Consider the following 18,379-nt stretch of genomic DNA (forward strand, 5'->3'; position numbering starts at 1 on the left):
CCCGGGCCCTCCCTCTCGGCGGCTCGGCGCTCGGCTCGCCGCCCTGGGCCAGCCGGGCTCTTCCTTGGGCATCGGGGGATCGGCGCTCGCTTCCTCGCCGCCGGGGCTGAGCGAGGGGAGAGGCAAGATGGCGGACAAGGCGCCGGGCGGCTCGCAGAAAGGCGGGGGCAAGGTGAGGCCCTGCCCGCGGGCACCCCGCGGCTCCGCCGTCCTGGGGGGGGCTCGGCCGCGGCCTCTCGGCCTGGTGGCGGGGCCCGGGGGCGGCGCGGCCGCCGGGCGCGACTGGACGCGAGGTGCGCGGCCTGCTCCGCGCCTGCCTGCGTTGAGGGGGGGGGGCGGCGGGAAGGGGCCGGGGCTCGGCCTCGGTTGTCCCGGGGCCGTCTGTCGGGAGGGGCCGGCGGCAGCTGCCGGCTGGGAGCAGCGGGCCCCCGCTGAGGGGTGAGGGGTGATTGGGGGGCCCGGCGGGGGTGCTCGGAGCCCCCGGGGGGCCTCGGGGCTGCCTCGAGTGCTGGGGGTGCCCCAGCGCCTGGCCGCAGCCCCCCCCCGCTGCCGGCCGCGCCCCGCGCCTGTGGGGGTGTCCGGAGCGGGCTGGCGGCGGGGGGGAGCCGGGGCCCGCGCTGTCCTCCCGATCCGCGGTGAGAGCCCGCATGTCGCAGCGCCGCCGTGGTGCTCCCGTTCTTCCCGCTCCCCTGCTCCGTTTCCCATCGTTTTTCTTGGTCGGGTGTGAGGAAACCCGAGCTGCGCAGGGCCCCTGGCAAACTGCAGGGCCGCGCACTGAGGGCGGTGCAGCGGCAGCGCGGGGCTCCCGGCCCCCGGGCCCCCCACCCGGGCGGGCAGAGGGCAAGAGGCGGCTTGGGGGCAGGCTGCAGCTGGCACTTGGAGCGCTAGCCATGTCCCTCTGCAAAATCATTGCCCTCTGGAAAACCATCTCATTTCTCTCTGCCTTGTTACAGTTTTTAGGCCAGAAATATGTAACTCTTTTTCCTGACAATTCTTCCCATCTTCTTTTTTGTTATATGAGTGTGTAAAGCAGTCAAGGGAGAAGCTGTGTTTTGGCTCAGGAATTTCTAGTCAGTTATGTAGGAAACGTAGGTTTATATATGTATACATATATATATATACACACATGCACACACATTTTTTTTATTCAGTTAAAACTTCTTTTCTTAATTTATTTTTTTCCTTTTGCTACTAGGAAACGAGCTCAAATTTAGTTATGAGAGTATCTACACGTTCACCTGGTAGTTGGTTGTCATTAGAGTAGGGGAGCTTTATTTTTGTTTCCCTTTTTTGATCTGTCGTGAACATTGTCAGGAGACATTTTCTGGATCTTGCCTTTTGCTTGGAACTGCAAGCAAGATCTGGAAAGAAAACTTTCAAAGCAAAGTAGACCTTAATTTATTGAAAGAAGCTTCCAGGGAATAAGATATCTTGGGATTTGAAGTATAATTAGTTATAGAACAACAATTTATTGATTACTGTAACCGACAACGTGGTACACAAAACTGACTCAGATAGGATCCTTTTCTTTTTACAGTTACACCATAGGTTTTTTCATTTTGTCAGTGTAGTATTTCTGTACTGATGATATTCTTCTTAAAGTACGTAGTAGTTAACTTATAAGAATTGTTTTCTATCCCAAATCTCAGTTTTGCAGGGAGATGTGCAAGCACCTCATTCTTCCTACGAAGTCATCCCACTATGTCAGCGGGACTTCTAGGAAGTGTCAAGTCAAACCAACATGCATGTTAATTTTTTGAGGCCTGGAGCCCTTGAGGACGTCCTGTGCCATACTATCTTCGTGCAGTTCCCCCTTGCCCCTCAGTCTCTTGTTACGTTAGAGGTATATGCTGTGTTTCTGGTAGACTTTCTCGTGCTTTACTTTCTAGGTCTTGTTTTGTGTTACCAATATTATTACATGTGGCAAAGAAAAAAGTGGTAGTGCATATGTGCACTCGTGAGAATGTGTTGAAAAGCGAAATAACACATGCCTAGGTCTTGGGATTTGTGTCCTTCAGCCTCAACTTTGTAATTGTCTTTGGGGAGGTGGGGTTGTCTTTTTTTTTGTTTTGTTTTTTAAACTCATGGATACATGCAGTGCGTATATCCATATAGATATTTTTCTAATGTCTGCAGAAGTATGGGGGAACTGAGATTCATATTTTAACTATGAAGATTGAGTAATTGTGTTTTTTTGTGCCTGAGTGAGACTGATGAAGGTGTAAAAAATCTAAACAAGTTACCATTTTCCTTGATTTCTTCAAGTAATTATTTATGAAACATTTTGATTTAAAAAAAAAAAATCGTTAGCAAAATCAGAGTTGTAGGCACTGTTTCTTTTGGGGCATTGTGTTTTTGCAAGTTACAAGAATGGTAGTTCTTGCAAAACAGATATGTCTCAGACTCCATAGGACATGTTTCAGAGGCAATTTCAAGATGTGCCCTTGCTGGCTGCCAGCCTGCCTCCTGGGAGGAGCAGAGTGTGGTTTTACTTTCTGCACTCTGTAAAGTGCTGTGGCCGAGCAGCTGGAGGCCTTAGCACTTGCAGGAGGGTATGGTTTCTCCTCTTTGGAACGTGTGGGGTTTGTTTTTTTGGGTTTAGCATCCAAGTACTGGTCTGGGATGTCTAACCAGTTTTATGGTGTAAAATCAAGTTTATTTCAGTCTATTTGATTCACTATTTGAAAACTTTATGTGGAGATAGTAGAGGTCCAGGAGCACACCATGCCCTCATTGCAGTGGTGGTAGCTTTTATAATACCATGAACTTCTAAATAAATTTGACAATCTCTTATGTGAAATGTGTCGTAAGAGCATCAGCTATTACTTTGTCACTTTGAGATTAGAATGGCAAGACATGTGCATGAGATATCCAGAAATTTAAATAGGAACAAATAACAAAATTAAGGAAGAGGAAATGGAGGCAGCCCAAGACTGTGCCAGAGCTTAGTGTAGGATGTAATTCTAAAATGGCGAATTCTGATTCTGTTCAATTATTATCTCGATGTGATGAAACATACCTGCTTGGGTGATTCGGCCAGTTTCTTATTTCATCTTCTGAGAGTAGTGACTGGATTGCGTATCTGCTGTTCTTGCGTATAATGCACCGCACAAATTGGGTACCGGGTGGCAGAGGAGATTATCCACTTGGACCAAGCTGTAGGTTTCCCAGTTTTCATTCTAAAAAATGTTAACAGTGTTACCTAATCTTAAATGTGTTTCATAAGCATTTTGGTAATACGTTAATAAAACGTTGAAGAACTATGACTGCTTGCCTGTGAATGAACAGCTTCCATTGGTAAGTTAGAGTGTTTGAAGAGCAGTGATGTAATATCTGTGCAAGTATGGTGAATTCCAGCTGGGTGTCGTATTCTGCAGGACGGTGACACGCATGGTCTTTAGCTCTCCCTGTATTACTGTTCAGCCTGTGATCAAGAGCAGGAGAGGCAGAAGGGTGTATCTGGTTAGATGGATATGTCATGGAGGTGTTTCTTTCGTTTCCTCTCTGGCAGTGACAAGTTAAATATTGGCAGCTCCTGTTCATCTCTGTTTAAGGCACTAGTGGAAGAGCACTCTGTGCAAGTACTTCAGACAAACAATTTTCTGTTTACTTTTGTGTGCCCAAGTGGTGTCTAAGTAGTGAATATTAGTGTACTAGTCTAGTAAGTGCAAAGAATAAACAGGTTAGCTATAAAACTTAATTCACAAGTGTTTGTAAACATTTGTGTCCTAGACTGTTAGAAAAATGAAGAACAAGAGACAGGTTTGGTTGGGATGCCTCTCTGCCCTTGCTGGATTTTAACTTTTTAATTTAAGATGTGATTCTGTGTGCCTTTTCTCGGTGGCAGTGCTGACACCAACTGCTCCCAGCCTCATATACTCTTTCCCTCCTAGACACTGTCCTCTTTAGATGGCTTGGCATAATTCTGGGGGGAAAGTGAGGGCAGCCTGCTGTGCAAAGGAACTTGACTTGGCCAAGCCTCCCCAGCTCTCTCTTTCTTAAGTGACAGTTAGATGGGAAGAGTGATATGGTTCAGCATGGCTCCATCTCCAGCTGCCCGGTGTGGGGGCAGAATCCAAGGAAGGTGTTGAAATGGGACAGGAGTGTCTTATGCCAGAGTTCCTTACAAACGCTGTGCCCTTAAGCTACGAGTTTCTGCAGAGTAGGGCTTTTATTTTGCACTCAGGCTTGCAGCCGTTGGAGTTGTAAAGGTAGCACCCAGCATTTGGACGGCTGTGGGGTTTGGCTGCTGGTTTTCTTGGCAGCTTTTGTTGCTGTTTGATGTTTTACTAAATGGCATCAGTACTAACTTAAAAAAAAAAAAAAAAAAAAGCTTTTGTATAGTATATTTTAAACATTTTTGAAATGATGTGATCATGTCAATTTTACATAGAGATTGTTAAATTTGGGGAAACTGTGAAGAGCTAGACCTGTGGGCACTTGACATTGCTGGCAGGGAAGATTTGGAAGAGCAGTCTTTTCTGCTTGCTTTGGGAACTGCTGTGGAGCTGGAGGAACATTGAAGTGTCAGAATCTGAGATGGGGGGGGGGGGGGCCTCCATGTTGGCTTCCTGATATAAATTTGTGGTAAATTTCATTTATATGGTCCTTTCAAGATTTTTTTTTTCCCCCCTTTGAAGGTTGAGTAAATTTGGCTAGATGGAGTAGCGTCGTTTTGAGTGACCTGACCTCCAGGACTGTGATGTGACAGGGCTGGGTGACTGGAGTGCCATTAAGCAGCCTGCACTGCTGCTGCAGGTATGCTGGCATGATCCTTGGAGGGGCCCTTGCGGTGAAGGGATCTGAAGTGAGCCAGCTGGGAAAGAGGCCATGGTGGTGTGTTTTTTTAGAGAAAAATGGTTTCATGCAGAGTGGTAGTGGCAGTGAATTGGGACTGAGGCCCTTTGTTTATGCTGGCCATGCTACTGAAAGATCTACTCATCAAATATTTCCTGTCAGTGTTTGGACCGCGAAGGAACTGTCCTGGTATCTCAGAAATCATCAGCTGCTGAGGAGGGCTTTGCGTATGTTTCTTTCAGCAGTTCATTGAGCTGCTTAACATCATTAGAAGGGGAAAAAGGAATCTTCCTGTGGGTTTCAATACAGGTGGGCAACGTTATCTAAAATGCTTGTCCTTGTGAGGACTCACAAGCCTGTGTTACTCTGTTAACTCTGCTGATGCAACTCTTGAGGAAAAAAATTGCTCCTTTCATCCAGGCGGTGCAGCTGGATGCAAAGTGCAGTGCTGTGAGAATTAGTTTTTTTAATCACTGTTATTTACAAACTGGCAGCTAATGATGCTTAATTTTGTCAGGAAATATTTCACTGTTGTGCTTCAGCATGGGTACAGATGCTTGGATGGTCCAAAGCAGTACTACACTTACATGAACTAAATTTATCGGTGGGATCAGAAGGCCTTAAAAATGAGAACTGTTTGAGGAGGAGAATAACATGGCTTTGCCAAGCTGCTAGCTACCACAGGAAAAAACTTGGTCTGCGTATTTACTGGAGTCAGCTAAAGCTGCTTTTAGATGTGCTTGGAGGGCCCCGTGATTCTTCTGCCTCAGGGGCTTGCAGGCTCCTGCTGGTCGGGCTGCAGGCCTGCTGCTAGCCCGCTGAATTTCTTGTGTGCTGCCATGCCCTGGAAGCCTCTCACAGCAGTATCTGATGGTTTCTCGGGAAACAGACTTAGTGTCTGGTAAATTTTTGTGTCCCCATCCTCAGAATGTCATTTATCATGTCTTAAACATTGTGTTGAGCTTCCATACTGCATGTTACTGTATGTGTTGCCTTACTTAGTGCCAGCCATGTAAGCAGCACCCAGTGCCTGTCCTCGTTCGAAGGTATGGCTTTCCAAAACTTCTCTGATGGAAGAGAGAAAGAGATTTGAGAAACATTAACTTCATTCTGCTGTTGCCAAAAAATGCCCAACAACCTCCTTCCCCCCAAGCATTATGAGCATTATGTCTTGACTTCTCTTAGTACATACACTAAGAAGATGGCACTTTATCAGCCCACCTTTGAGAGAAACCTTTCTAATCACAAGTTTTTTTAAAGGGTGTCATTTTAATTGATGTGTTGGTTGCCTCAGGGTGGTGGAGTGCAGTTTTCAGTCTTGGAAGTTCTTTTGCCTGGTGTCTGTTTTTCACCTGCGATGTTGTGCTATACACTCATCAACCCTCAGGGAAGGACAGGTTTCCTGGAGCTGCATCTTTGCAGTACATAGAATTGTGGATAGCGGATCACTGACTGAGTGCCACGGGCAGTTGTGGATCACAAGAAAACCCCACACCAAATACAGAGCAAAGTTTGCAGAAAGTGATATTAGTAAAATATGCTTGTGGTGTTTGCTTCTACCTGTGTTTTAATGAACCGTTAGTGGTACGTGTGAGCTGAATTTTTTCTTTTGTGCAAAGGTGTGAATAATGTATAGTGTTGCAGGTAAGTGGATTTGGGAGTGTAAAACAGATTTTTTCCTTTTTCTTTAAAAATACGTAATTTCTTAGGAGTCTTTTGTCTCATTTTTAAAGGTTGTACCTTTTTTTCTCTCTGTCTCCCACTCCCCACCTCCCCATTTGTGGACTTCATGCCAGTTCTTGAACTGCTCTCTGCCACACCATGTTTTCTATACTGAGTTGACTGTAAAATGTAGGAACGTACTTGTAGAAAGGTAAATGTCTGTCTGAGTTGAAGAAAGAAAAAATGATGGGAAATGGCAACAGATTTTAGATTTTTTTTTTCTAAAGTAGCATCTGGTGCTTTTGGAAGACTGGAGATGAGCACAGGATAATACTATTTCTGGTAGAAAACATAAATACCTGGTTATAACAAGTGCTAATGTTTTGTAACTAGTGAACAGATTCTGGCTAAGGAAAATCTTTTGGTTTTAACTTAAAATTTCAAACCAGATAAGGATTGTGCATCAAGCAGTTTTATCTTAACTGTGGAAATTGTATCAGGTTTCTAGAATTTGGGCATTGTATAGTCCTGCGTGCTGGAGTTTGCACTGCTTCAACTTCATTAAAAATCTACTTTAAAAAGAATCTGTGCAAATTTTATACATATGGTGGTGTACATGTTTGGTAGCCTAGAATTGATTTTAAAATAAGAGGAGTGAATATGAATATTTTTTTTGTTCTGTAAGCATCTTGTACAGGATGTATAGTAGTACAGAACATCTAGTATGCGTACCACAGAATATAGAGTACATGTGTAGTTTAAAACTTGTTAAGAATCATCTAGGTTGAGTACTGTCCCAAGGCATTGGCAGCTCAGCGTTTGCTGTTAGATCACTCAAATTTCAGAAGACTTCAGTATGTGGGGAATACAGTGTGCTTGCCTGAAAAATAAGCAAGTTGAAAAAAGCTGTGAAGTTTTAAATAATTGAATTCTAATTTTTAATTTTCAGTGTATTAAACGTGACAGTTCTGCATACGTTAATTCTATGCATTTTTAAAATTTCAGTTATGGTTTAATTTAGAGTAATAAAGATAGTTGATGAATATTCACAAATTGGATTTAAATTAGTGTTCTTGAGATGGCCGTCTTCCATCTATGTACCTCATACTAAGAGCAGTTTAGGGAATGATTTATAGTAAGGCAAATATGATCAAGCACTTTCTGCAATCTTGAATGACAACTTTTGGAGATTCAGTGCAACAGACTTAATTTTTTCCATGGAATGGTGTTAATGGAAAGATTGTAAAACTGAGCTGTGGAAATGTACATGTTTTTAATGGCAGCACAAAATATCTATTGTTAATTCCTTTTTTTGCCTTATATTGAAATTGTAAATGCTATGGCAATGTTCAGCTGTGTCATTTAAAATATTTGTGCATATCTTTACTCTTGTGTATTTGGATCTTGAAGTTGAAATCAAAATCACGTTCAAAGAAATTAATCAGAAAAAAAAAAGCACTTGTTTGCCGCCTTCATTTCTTTTTCTGTGCCTCACTTCCTTTGCATTCTCTCTCCAGGTCAGATTGCCAGATGCAGTACATAACACTGGATCTGCTGATACACATGTAAGTCCAAAAGATTAAAAAAACCAACCAAACAAACACAAGAACAACAACAACAACAAAACAAACCCAGAAACTCAAAATAGGCCTGTCCTTTAGAGAAAACAACTCGTTGTAGATAAACTCTGGTGCATTTGGTATGTAACCTGTAGGTGGTTGTAATGAAACATTTTTTATATTTGAAAATACTCCTTGAATTTTTTTTAAAAAACGCTAGTGTAAAAATCTGTATGTTTTTCTTATGCTGAAGAATAGTGCAGAATACAAGCTGATTAGTTACAAGAGTCAGTGCATATTAAAGTTGACTTTTTTATCATGTACAGTTGGCTTCTCTCACAAATGAGATCAAATGGCCCTAATTTAACCCACCGTTTTAATTTATAATGGAATATGTTTAAAATATTCTAATAGAATATATTTAAATGAATAATAAGAGCGTAAATGCCAGACAAATCATCAGTGGTGTAGATCTTCTTCAAGATGTTATCTGACATATGACACAGTCAATTATAAGCTGTTAACTTTCTTGTAAGATAACATTATTCAAGTTGTGATAGTAAAAACTTTTCATTAAGAAGTTGGTTCTGTTTCTTGTCTTGCTTCACTTGATATAATTTGGAAAATTATTCTCGAAACACTTTTGAATATTTATTGTCTAAAACCGGGTTTGCAGTACTTTATGCCATCTTGGAGTTAACACAGTGTTATGCTTGATGTGAATTTGATTTCATGCAATGATTGGGTTGCTTAGCTAGAAGTTTGCTCTTGCTTCCATCATTTGCTTTACTCCTTTCATTATGTAAAGGAAAATCCATATGGTAAAGGAAGAAAGTCTCTTAAGTTTTGTATAGGTCTGTTGTTAGTAATTTTGTGAAGCTGCATATGGTTAATGCTGTAACTGCCTTCTGGAATGTAAATTGCAGGTTCGATCCTGTTCATTGTATATTGCTCTGGCCACTTGGAAGGTCTTTTTGAGACAATTCCTAAAGAGTTAGTGCCAGACCTCGTCTGGCTGCTTCCATTATGTGACTATAACATAAACTCGTGGTTGATTTGCAGGTATCCTGTACCATTACTGTGAGGCTATTTGCAAATGACAGGATGAGCCTTGAGTAGGAGCATGGTGTTTGTATTTGTCTGCATGTCTGTACCATAGCAATGTGCCCACATTTTGCCAAGGTTCTGTATTCCTTGTCATACTGAAATTCAAGCTATCTTTCAGGCAACAGGAAAATGGGATTTTATTAACTTTCAAAACACATAGATGGATGAAAACCTGCTGATAAACCTGTCACAGCAGCTCATGTTGACAAACATAGCATCATAAGCCAGATGACTCCAAAGACAACACTGCATTAATTTGTAACTGATAGTTCTCCTTTTAATTAGCGATTAGGAAATGTTTTTCAAAGGAATACAAGCAATTTTGGTCATATGCTTCACCTTCACCTTATTTGTTGTGATGTGTTATTATGATGAGCTGATTTTTTTTAACAATTACTGTGAAAGTGGTAGTTTTGAGCATCCCTGACAGCTGTGTCAGTGCATAAAAATATTTTTTTAACATGGAGGATAATCGATTATGTTCTGTTCTTTTGGGGCCTTTTTCTTATTCTTTTGCTAGTTCTTTATGAGCTACTGCATTAAACTAGGAATTTCCAGAGAAGTTTCTTTTTCTTTTCCTTCCCATTGCCCATGCCTTCTGAACATTTTTTTTCCTGTTTTTGCTCTCCCAATGCTTTACCATTTGTTAATTGCCCAAATAGACTGTTGTGTGTGCTAATTCCATACTCTTCAGAAATGACTGTTACCTGTAGTCCTTTTTTAATCAGGGTTTCAAGAAGGGAGCAATGCAGATTAAGTTATCCAAAATAGAAGGAATCTAGGATTTAAGTGTGTTTTTTTTTTTTTTGTTTGTTTCTTTGCTTTGTTTTAACTAGTAGAAGTAAATGTCAAGAATGTTTTCCTATTCAAGCAAAATTACTTCTTTGAACCTTAAAGTACAAAATAAGTTTATTGTCCATTTAAGTCTTCACTTACACATGTTTAACTTTGCACAAACATTCCTCCAGCCTGAGTAGTCAGAACTTGTAGAGCATTTCTTTTTTCCCCTTTTTGTGACGATCAAAAAGGAGTTGTGGTGCAAAGCATATTTTCCAAGAGTTTTAGAAACTGTGCTTTGCATTGTGGTAAGGTTTCAGGCTCTTGCAGCAAGTACCTGTCACTTTTGTCTGAGGCGTTTTTGAATAACGTATTAAAAGCTTTCTCATTTAAACAGAGGTAATTAGTTTTTATAAAACACAGATTTATTTATTTATTTTTAAATATATTAGATATTGGCAAGTTTAAAGTAGAGGTAGCCTTTTATTTTGTTTTCCAAACATCTGAAATGGTTGTCATGTTGAGTCACTTAGAAAGTTTCTGGTCTTGGCCGAAGAGAACAGTAACATTATATTTTGTTTTACAAACAGTTTGTTTTTCTTACTCCTTCTACAGCCTCTAATGGAAAGTAAACTTAAAGCATTCAGTATTGGTAAAATGAGTGCTGCCAAACGGACTCTGAGCAAGAAGGAACAAGAGGAATTAAAAAAGAAGGTAATGGTATACCATGAAAATGTTGTTACATATTCAGAGCTGAAATTAGTTTTCTGGTAGATTATAACCAGCTTCATCAACAGTTTTATTTTGATTTAGATAATTATAGCTTTCTAAGAATGAAAGGGAATTGTATTTTACATATTTAATTTGTTCTTCGTGTCCATGGGGATGGGGAGCAGGCTTGCTTCTCTCTGTGGCAGTCTGAAGTGCTGAATTACAGCAATCCATTGAGTATTGTACTACTCAGATTGAAGACAGACATTGCCTTATATTATTTCCTGTTCTCTGTTCTCTATCCTTAGATTTCAGTAGTTAGAATGAGTACCTATTGTATCTGGAATTGTTTCAGTACATGTCCTTGTTGTTTTGCAAAACACATCTTTGTCTAATGACTTATTATAGGAAAAATCAAAATGATTAAAATTTGATACTGAATTTTGGGACGCTCAGGAATATCTGAATGTTAGGAAATACGTATAATTGCCAACGTGAAAGTTCTGAAAATCTTGGTCTTTGGATATTACAAACTCAACTTGTTCTGTACTTCAGTGGGATTTCTCGTGCTACATTTTTGAAAATACTAGTGTAAAGAAACACCAAGGTGCTTAATTTAGTTTGTCTCACTCAACTTTATTAAGCCAACCACTCTCATAATGTTGGTTTTTCATATCATCTCTTCAGTGTTCAGCTGCCAAGTAAACACTTGTAAATGAATAGTCATATGTGAGCACACAGACCTTATTTGCTTTAAGTATTATATACTGTTTTCTTCCCACAGTCCTCAAAAATTTGAATTGTTTTGTCTAAAATTGAAACTCATTTGATAGAGTTTGTAGCATGAACTTCAGAAAATAAAAAGGAATATAATATAGCTAATTTAAGAATAGCTGTCATTGGATGTTCTGTGATGATAGTAAATTGATTAACATCTGCTCTGTAGGAGGATGAGAAGGCTGCTGCAGAAATTTATGAAGAATTTCTTGCTGCCTTTGAGGGAAGTGATGGTAATAAAGTGAAAACATTTGTAAGAGGAGGAATCGTTAATGCATCTAAAGGTATTACTAATCTTTTTGTGTGTGGTTGCGGTAGATCATTTGGCTTTGAGTAAAGATGGAGATTGGTTTTGAATTGCATTTTAAAATTAATGTATTGCATTATAAGAAGTCATGGAAACTTGATACTGAAATTTCTTTCTTTAACTTACTTGGTAGTTAGCTACATGATTTGTCCTTTAAAATTCATGGGGAAAAAATGCTTTGTTTTAAAATAACTTATCTTTGTTCTTTTTTCTTCATATTAAAAGATGAGGTTAAATTTCGGAAAGAACAATGTTTCTAATGAACTGTGTTGTACACTATTAGTTAATATAATTTGTTTTTAATTTGCCTTTAATTCCAGAGGAGCATGAGACAGATGAGAAACGGGGTAAAATCTATAAACCTTCATCACGGTTTTCAGATCAAAAAAATCAACCAAGTCAGCCATCAAATGAGAAGCCTCCATCCCTCTTAATGATAGAAACCAAAAAGCCTGTAAGTGTCTTCTTTGAATGTTAACTCCCTACTCTAGGTAGTATTTTGAAGTGCTTAGAAAAGGGTCTGTGCGATTTTTGCAGAGTAGTAGTATAGTCACACACTAAAAGAGAGTGGAAACTTTGATTTGCTTAATCCCATAGAAAATAACAAGAGGATAAAATTCAGAGGTCTGGTAGACATGTATCCAGCATGATACACCTGATACTGCACTTTGTTTTGGGTGCTTCATGTTTTCAGTGTGTTCCTGCTAATTGACTTACGTATACAGATTTGGTGACTGTTGTAAAGTAACAACCTCCAGTCCAGAGAATTTGGGATTTTAGAAGCAATTCTTTTTGCTACCATCTGTTTTTAGTTCTTTAAAACTTACCAAAACAAAACAAAACAAAACCAACCAAACAAAAAACCCATGACCATTTGTGTAATTGATACAGAGTATTTTTGGAATAAGCTTTTTGGGTGCTAATATTGGAACAGTTCCCTTCAGCTCTTTGGGTTCTACCAAATAAGTCCTAGAACTTGTGAGTTTTTCAGACTGAACACCTTTTTATTTTATTTATTTTGTCTTCTGAGTGGTTTGATATACTTTTTTGATCTTAAACTGAGATTTCATCATAAAGTACTGGAAGTGTTACCTACTAACTTAGTTTTCAATTCAGGGGATAGTTACATGTGATTACTGTTACTACTGTATGTGTATAATATGTAATTAATGTCTTAGAAATCTTTGAAAGAGCTTACTACAATTCTTAAAGTTACATGAAACTTGATACTGCGTGCTAGGGTGGGAAATGAGCTATAATGTGATATTTGTGGGTAATCCCATCCTAACTTTCCTCCAGCTTTAAACAAAAATGAAATTTGGAATAATGGGGTGATAACTGCATGGCAATTTTTATTTTCATTGTATGTAAAGCTCTGCACTTACAGAAATTAATTGTAGTTTTTTATCATTCTGAGTTCTGTTTTGTCTTATGCAAGTATTTGTACTGTAAGAGTATTACTGCTTTTCAAATTTGTCATAAATACTTATGAGATAATGCAATCAGTTTACTCACTTGCCCTGTCCAATGGTGATTGAAGATAATGAGGTAAAAATGATTTTATTTATTTGGCAGACCCTCCCCAAAAACAAACAAAAACAAACAACTTTGCCTGGGGTGAGTAGGAAGTCCAGTTTTTCCAAAGCTGTAGTGTGTAACACAATAAATATTTTGTATGTCTGCCTATTGGAAACGTTTTCATTTAAATTTGGTTATATAAAAACAATGTTGTAGAAGATAAAAGTTCACATGAGTTAGTTGAGGTGCATATATTACAGTAAAAAAGAAAAAAGAATATATTCTTTATCATTTAAAAGTTCTTTTCTGAAGATCTTTGGCTGTTTTTTGAGTAACTCTGTCTTCAGACCTGTATTTATATCTGAAAAGAAGCAAGAAAAGTAAATTATTTTCACATAGAATGTTTGCCTGTGGATAAAAATATTCGAATATATGTATATACACACATACGTAAATTCTTCTTGTATATACGTGTGTGTGTGTGTGTATAAGTACACACACATATCAATTTAATTAGAGCATGAAGGTTTGTTAGGAGAGCAATCAATTTCTGTTATAAGTTTTTAAGTGAACCAAACTGACAAAACACACCACAGGTATTTTATATTTGTGTGTTGTAGACAGTGTTATATCAGATATGCTTCATGGTAGTAGTCAGAAGTAACAAAGTTTAGTTTAAGCTGTCCTTAATTTTATATTTTCTAGCTGTGTTTGCTAGCATTCAGTCTTAATGTTTTCACGTCTGTTTCCTTTTATTTTCTCCTGTAGTTTACTTGGTTTTAAAGCTGTAGGTAAAATATGCATGAAAATTTTCTAAAATTTTGTTACACAATTATCACTTATATGTTTTTGTTTAATTTCATGTGCTCAAATGTTGGCTGATGTATCTTTAATTTTAGCCTTTGAAGAAAGGAGAGAAGGAGAAGAAAAAGAGTAATTTGGAGCTTTTTAAAGAAGAGTTAAAGCAGTAAGTTTCACTAACTGTTTCTGTAAGTAAAGAAGGAGGAGTGGGGTCTGGCTCCTAGTTTTTACAGGCAATGTTTAGGATCATTCTTGCTAACCCGTTTCCCAATGTCCGTGCTCCCTAAAAGGCTTGTGGCATGGTACGACTTCGTTAGTAACGGCAATGATACTTCTAAAGAGGTTGTGAAGCTGCACTGGCAGATGCTTGTTACAGGTTTATATGATTTGTGTAGATAATTAGTTGCCATCTGATTAGCTTTTTGGTGTTCTTTGATGCTTTTCCCTTTTTGTTACCCTGATTGGTGCTAGGAAGAGTTTGCCATTGTTGCTGTAAAAGACTTCTGTTCTAAAATGAAGCATCAACCAGAGCCTTTAAAAATGATCAATAAACAAACAGTAAAGCCCAGTCTGCTATTTGGAATGAATGGGTTTCTCTGCATTTCAGAGGCATTTGTCAGATTATGACCATTGAAACTATTCATTACTACCTTCCTAATCAGAAAAATATCCAGAGCGGTTAAAATAATAATAATAAAATTACAGTATTTCAAAGATCAGAGTAAGTGAATGACTGGCTATGTTTCTACTGCTGCCTAAGTTGATTTTGGATCAGTTCATGTGAATGAAAACTTTGTTGATTTAGCCAGCCATCCAGCTACCCAGATAAAAAAAAAAAAAGGAAACCCAGGTTTGTTTCTTTGCCAGCTGCTGCCATTACATTACTTGGAATGCAATTCTGTTATAAATTAGCCAGTGTGAGCCTATAAATGATAACACTTACGAACATGGCATCATGCATTACTTAAGACTAAAGTAGGTATCATAAGGGATGAGTGTGTTTGGGTTTTGCTGTTTACTTAACTTTTGATAAAGAGTTTGGTAGCAAATTTAAATGTCTATCAGAATCAGGAAGAGTGAGTTTTGTGTCTCTAAAAGTATATCAAGAGGAACTGTGGTATATGATTGAGCTTTTATATTGTATCACAAATATGACTTTTAAATTAACATTTAGAGATGTACTTCTCTTGCATAATTTAAAAAAAACAAGCAAGCTGAATTATGCTTCAAAAAGCAGATTCTTTCCCTTTTAAGCATATAAGGCAACAGAAGAAGATAACGTATGGAGTGTAACCGAATACAATATATTTGTCTTGATGTTAGACACAGAAAATAATGTTTATGTTAGAAAGCAAGAGGGACTGCATTTTAAATCCATAAATTATTTATTACTTGATGTAAATGAATTGAATTGACAGTCTTGTATTGCTCATACGTAATATCTTTGTTACCAGGGTTTAAGACCCAATTACAAAGAACCAAGCAGTTACTAGTGTGCTAGTGTGAGTGCTATCGTTAGAGGTATAAACAGAGATGAGGTCTTGTATGTACTGGGAATGGTCAAATGGAGTTGTCTTATCGTTGTAAGAGGTGACAGCCTGCAGAGAGAGAACAAGGTTTAGAAAAAATAGTAGAAGTAGACACTGAGGTGTTGTCTGCATCTTGAAAAGTCATCTGAACAGTCAATGATCTGTGTCATTTAAATGTGGAATTCAAGTCCCTCTTTCAGAGAGTACTTCTCATTTCTGATCTCGTTTAAAAAAAAAAAAAAAAAAAAAAAGCTTCTCAAACTCTGTCAGTTCTGTTTGAGATTAAAATGCCCTGACAGTATGAATGAGGAAGCATGCAGCTGGAATAATTCTGGTGGTTAGATTCCACTTGATTAACCAAAAATTAAATCCTACTGGCCATGTGAAGTTTTTAACAAGCTCATTGTTTAATAAATATTAAACGTTTTCATATTTCTAAAGATGATTGTTTTTAACAACTTTTTAATATTTCAGTTTTTATTACTTACATTCAACTTGTTTTGTAGAATACAAGAGGAGCGTGATGAACGACATAAAACAAAAGGTAGATTGAGTCGTTTTGAGCCACCCCAGTCAGATTCAGATGGCCAGCGTCGTTCAAGTGAGTAGATGTTGTTTTTTTAATGTTGGTTTGGCCTGCAAGATTTGTTGACTAAAATATATGTACTTTCTATTTATTTAGTGGATGCTCCTTCAAGAAGAAACAGATCATCTGGTGGTAATATAGATTCTTTTCTCATTCAGTATAATGTTGTCACTTCAATGTGTACCAAGGATTATGACTTTATTTCCCCCTTCTATCACTGTAGTACTGGATGATTATGCACCAGGATCACATGATGTTGGAGATCCAAGCACAACAAATTTGTATCTTGGAAACATTAATCCTCAAGTAAGTTGGAGCTATGCTGTGAAGCATAGCTTTGGCGTATTTGGGTCCAGCTGAAATTCTTAAAGTTTAACAAGGCCAAGTGCCGGGTCCTCCACCTGGGGTGCAGTAACCCCAAGCAGAGCTACAGGCTGGGAGATGAGTGGTTGGAGAGCTGCCAGGCAGAGAAGGACCTGGGAGTGATGGTGGACAGTTGGCTGAATATGAGCCAGCAGTGTGCTCAGGTGGCCAAGAAGGCCAACGGCATCCTGGCTTGTATCAGAAACAGTGTGACCAGCAGGGCTAGGGAGGTGATCGTCCCCCTGTACTCGGCTCTGGTGAGGCCGCACCTCGAGTACTGTGTTCAGTTTTGGGCCCCTCGCTACAAGAAGGACGTCGAGGTGCTTGAGCGGGTCCAGAGAAGGGCGACGAAGCTGGTGAGGGGCCTGGAGAACAAGTCCTACGAGGAGCGGCTGAGGGAGCTGGGCTTGTTCAGCCTGGAGAAAAGGAGGCTCAGGGGCGACCTTATCGCTCTCTACAGGTACCTTAAAGGAGGCTGTAGTGAGGTGGGGGTTGGCCTGTTCTCCCATGTGCCTGGTGACAGGACGAGGGGGAATGGGCTTAAGTTGCGCCAGGGGAGTTTTAGGTTAGATGTTAGGAAGAACTTCTTTACTGAAAGGGTTGTTAGACACTGGAACAGGCTGCCCAGGGAGATGGTGGAGTCACCATCCCTGGAAGTCTTCAAAAGACGTTTAGATGTAGAGCTTAGGGATATGGTTTAGTGGGGACTGTTAGTGTTAGGTCAGAGGTTGGACTCGATCATCTTGAGGTCTCTTCCAACCTAGAAATTCTGTGATTCTTTTTCCTTCGTTTTTATTTTAAGCCATACGCATATGTTTAATCTGATATGAGGTAACAGTTGTCAATTGTAGAGACAGTATTCTTTTGAATAAATGCTCTTAACATGATGCTGCAAAAAATAAGGTTAAAAATGTTGTTACTAGATGCAAAAATCCTGAGTGAAAATTATTTTTCCATTAATATCTCGTTGTGAGAAGGATAGTATCTCACATTTGATTGTGCTTTGTTTAGAATTCAGTCTTGTTACTACTGTTCTGCAGTAGATTTAGTAGGTGAGGTATTGATGAAGAGTTGTTTTTTGTTAAACTGAGAGAATTAAAATCTTCATGTGCAGACACTAATATGAAATGGAATTTCTTAGAAGTATAGTAACAAGATGCTACCTTCTACTTCTCTTCCTCTAGATGAATGAAGAGATGTTATGTCAAGAATTTGGACGCTTTGGACCATTAGCAAGCGTTAAAATCATGTGGCCAAGAACTGATGAAGAAAGAGCAAGAGAAAGAAATTGTGGCTTTGTTGCATTTATGAACAGGAGAGATGCTGAAAGAGCATTAAAGAATTTAAATGGTAAATATTTTTTTCAGTTTTTTAATTATCTGTTTAGGAACGTTGAGGAGTAACTGAGCATGTCTTCAGGTTCTTTGTCAGACTGGTGATAGATGTAATGCAACTGTTTTTCCTGAGGAATCCAGGAAAAGAATTGGAAATACTGGGAGTTTAAACTGTAGTAGTTAGGACGCTAGCAGTGGTTTTAGTTTACAATGGCTGTTTTACTAACATGAAACTATAGCATATATAAGGGTGTTACATCACTAGATGTAAAATTGCTAATTGTTTTGAAGATGTGAAGGAGAGGTAATGTTTTTTCTCTGCTCTGCTAACAGATTCATTAAAGAAGGAATCTGTATTACTTGCAGTTTACCAATAATGAACTTCTTGTGCATAAATTTGACTAATGCACAACAAGTAATTCTCAGTAATTGGTGATAAATAGGTCCTTTTACCTTTGAATAATGGTTAAATTTCTAATATTACTACAAATATTAATATTTATTACCTAAATATTGCACTTGCACAGAGAATTCTTGATTGATGCAGAACC

General features: G+C 39.0%; 1 protein-coding gene across 6 annotated transcripts in view; it reads left to right on the top strand.

The window, feature by feature from the left end:
• The first annotated feature begins 24 nt into the window (after window positions 1-24).
• Window positions 25-18,379, top strand: part of U2SURP (U2 snRNP associated SURP domain containing) — a 44,754-nt gene continuing 26,399 nt past the window's right edge. The window contains exons 1-11 of one of the 6 annotated variants that reach the window (XM_072042644.1): window positions 25-172; window positions 7,977-8,024; window positions 10,518-10,616; window positions 11,560-11,674; window positions 12,018-12,151; window positions 13,273-13,314; window positions 14,115-14,182; window positions 16,052-16,146; window positions 16,228-16,263; window positions 16,355-16,437; window positions 17,679-17,844. In XM_072042644.1, coding sequence (XP_071898745.1) covers window positions 128-172; window positions 7,977-8,024; window positions 10,518-10,616; window positions 11,560-11,674; window positions 12,018-12,151; window positions 13,273-13,314; window positions 14,115-14,182; window positions 16,052-16,146; window positions 16,228-16,263; window positions 16,355-16,437; window positions 17,679-17,844 — 931 coding nt within the window. In that variant the 5' untranslated portion in view covers window positions 25-127. The remainder of the gene's footprint in view (window positions 173-7,976; window positions 8,025-10,517; window positions 10,617-11,559; window positions 11,675-12,017; window positions 12,152-13,272; window positions 13,315-14,114; window positions 14,183-16,051; window positions 16,147-16,227; window positions 16,264-16,354; window positions 16,438-17,678; window positions 17,845-18,379) is intronic. The other 5 variants (XM_072042647.1, XM_072042643.1, XM_072042645.1 and 2 more) reach the window with 5 other exon arrangements.

This window comes from Anas platyrhynchos, chromosome 9, assembly GCF_047663525.1.
Source record: "Anas platyrhynchos isolate ZD024472 breed Pekin duck chromosome 9, IASCAAS_PekinDuck_T2T, whole genome shotgun sequence".
Taxonomy (NCBI): domain Eukaryota; kingdom Metazoa; phylum Chordata; class Aves; order Anseriformes; family Anatidae; genus Anas; species Anas platyrhynchos.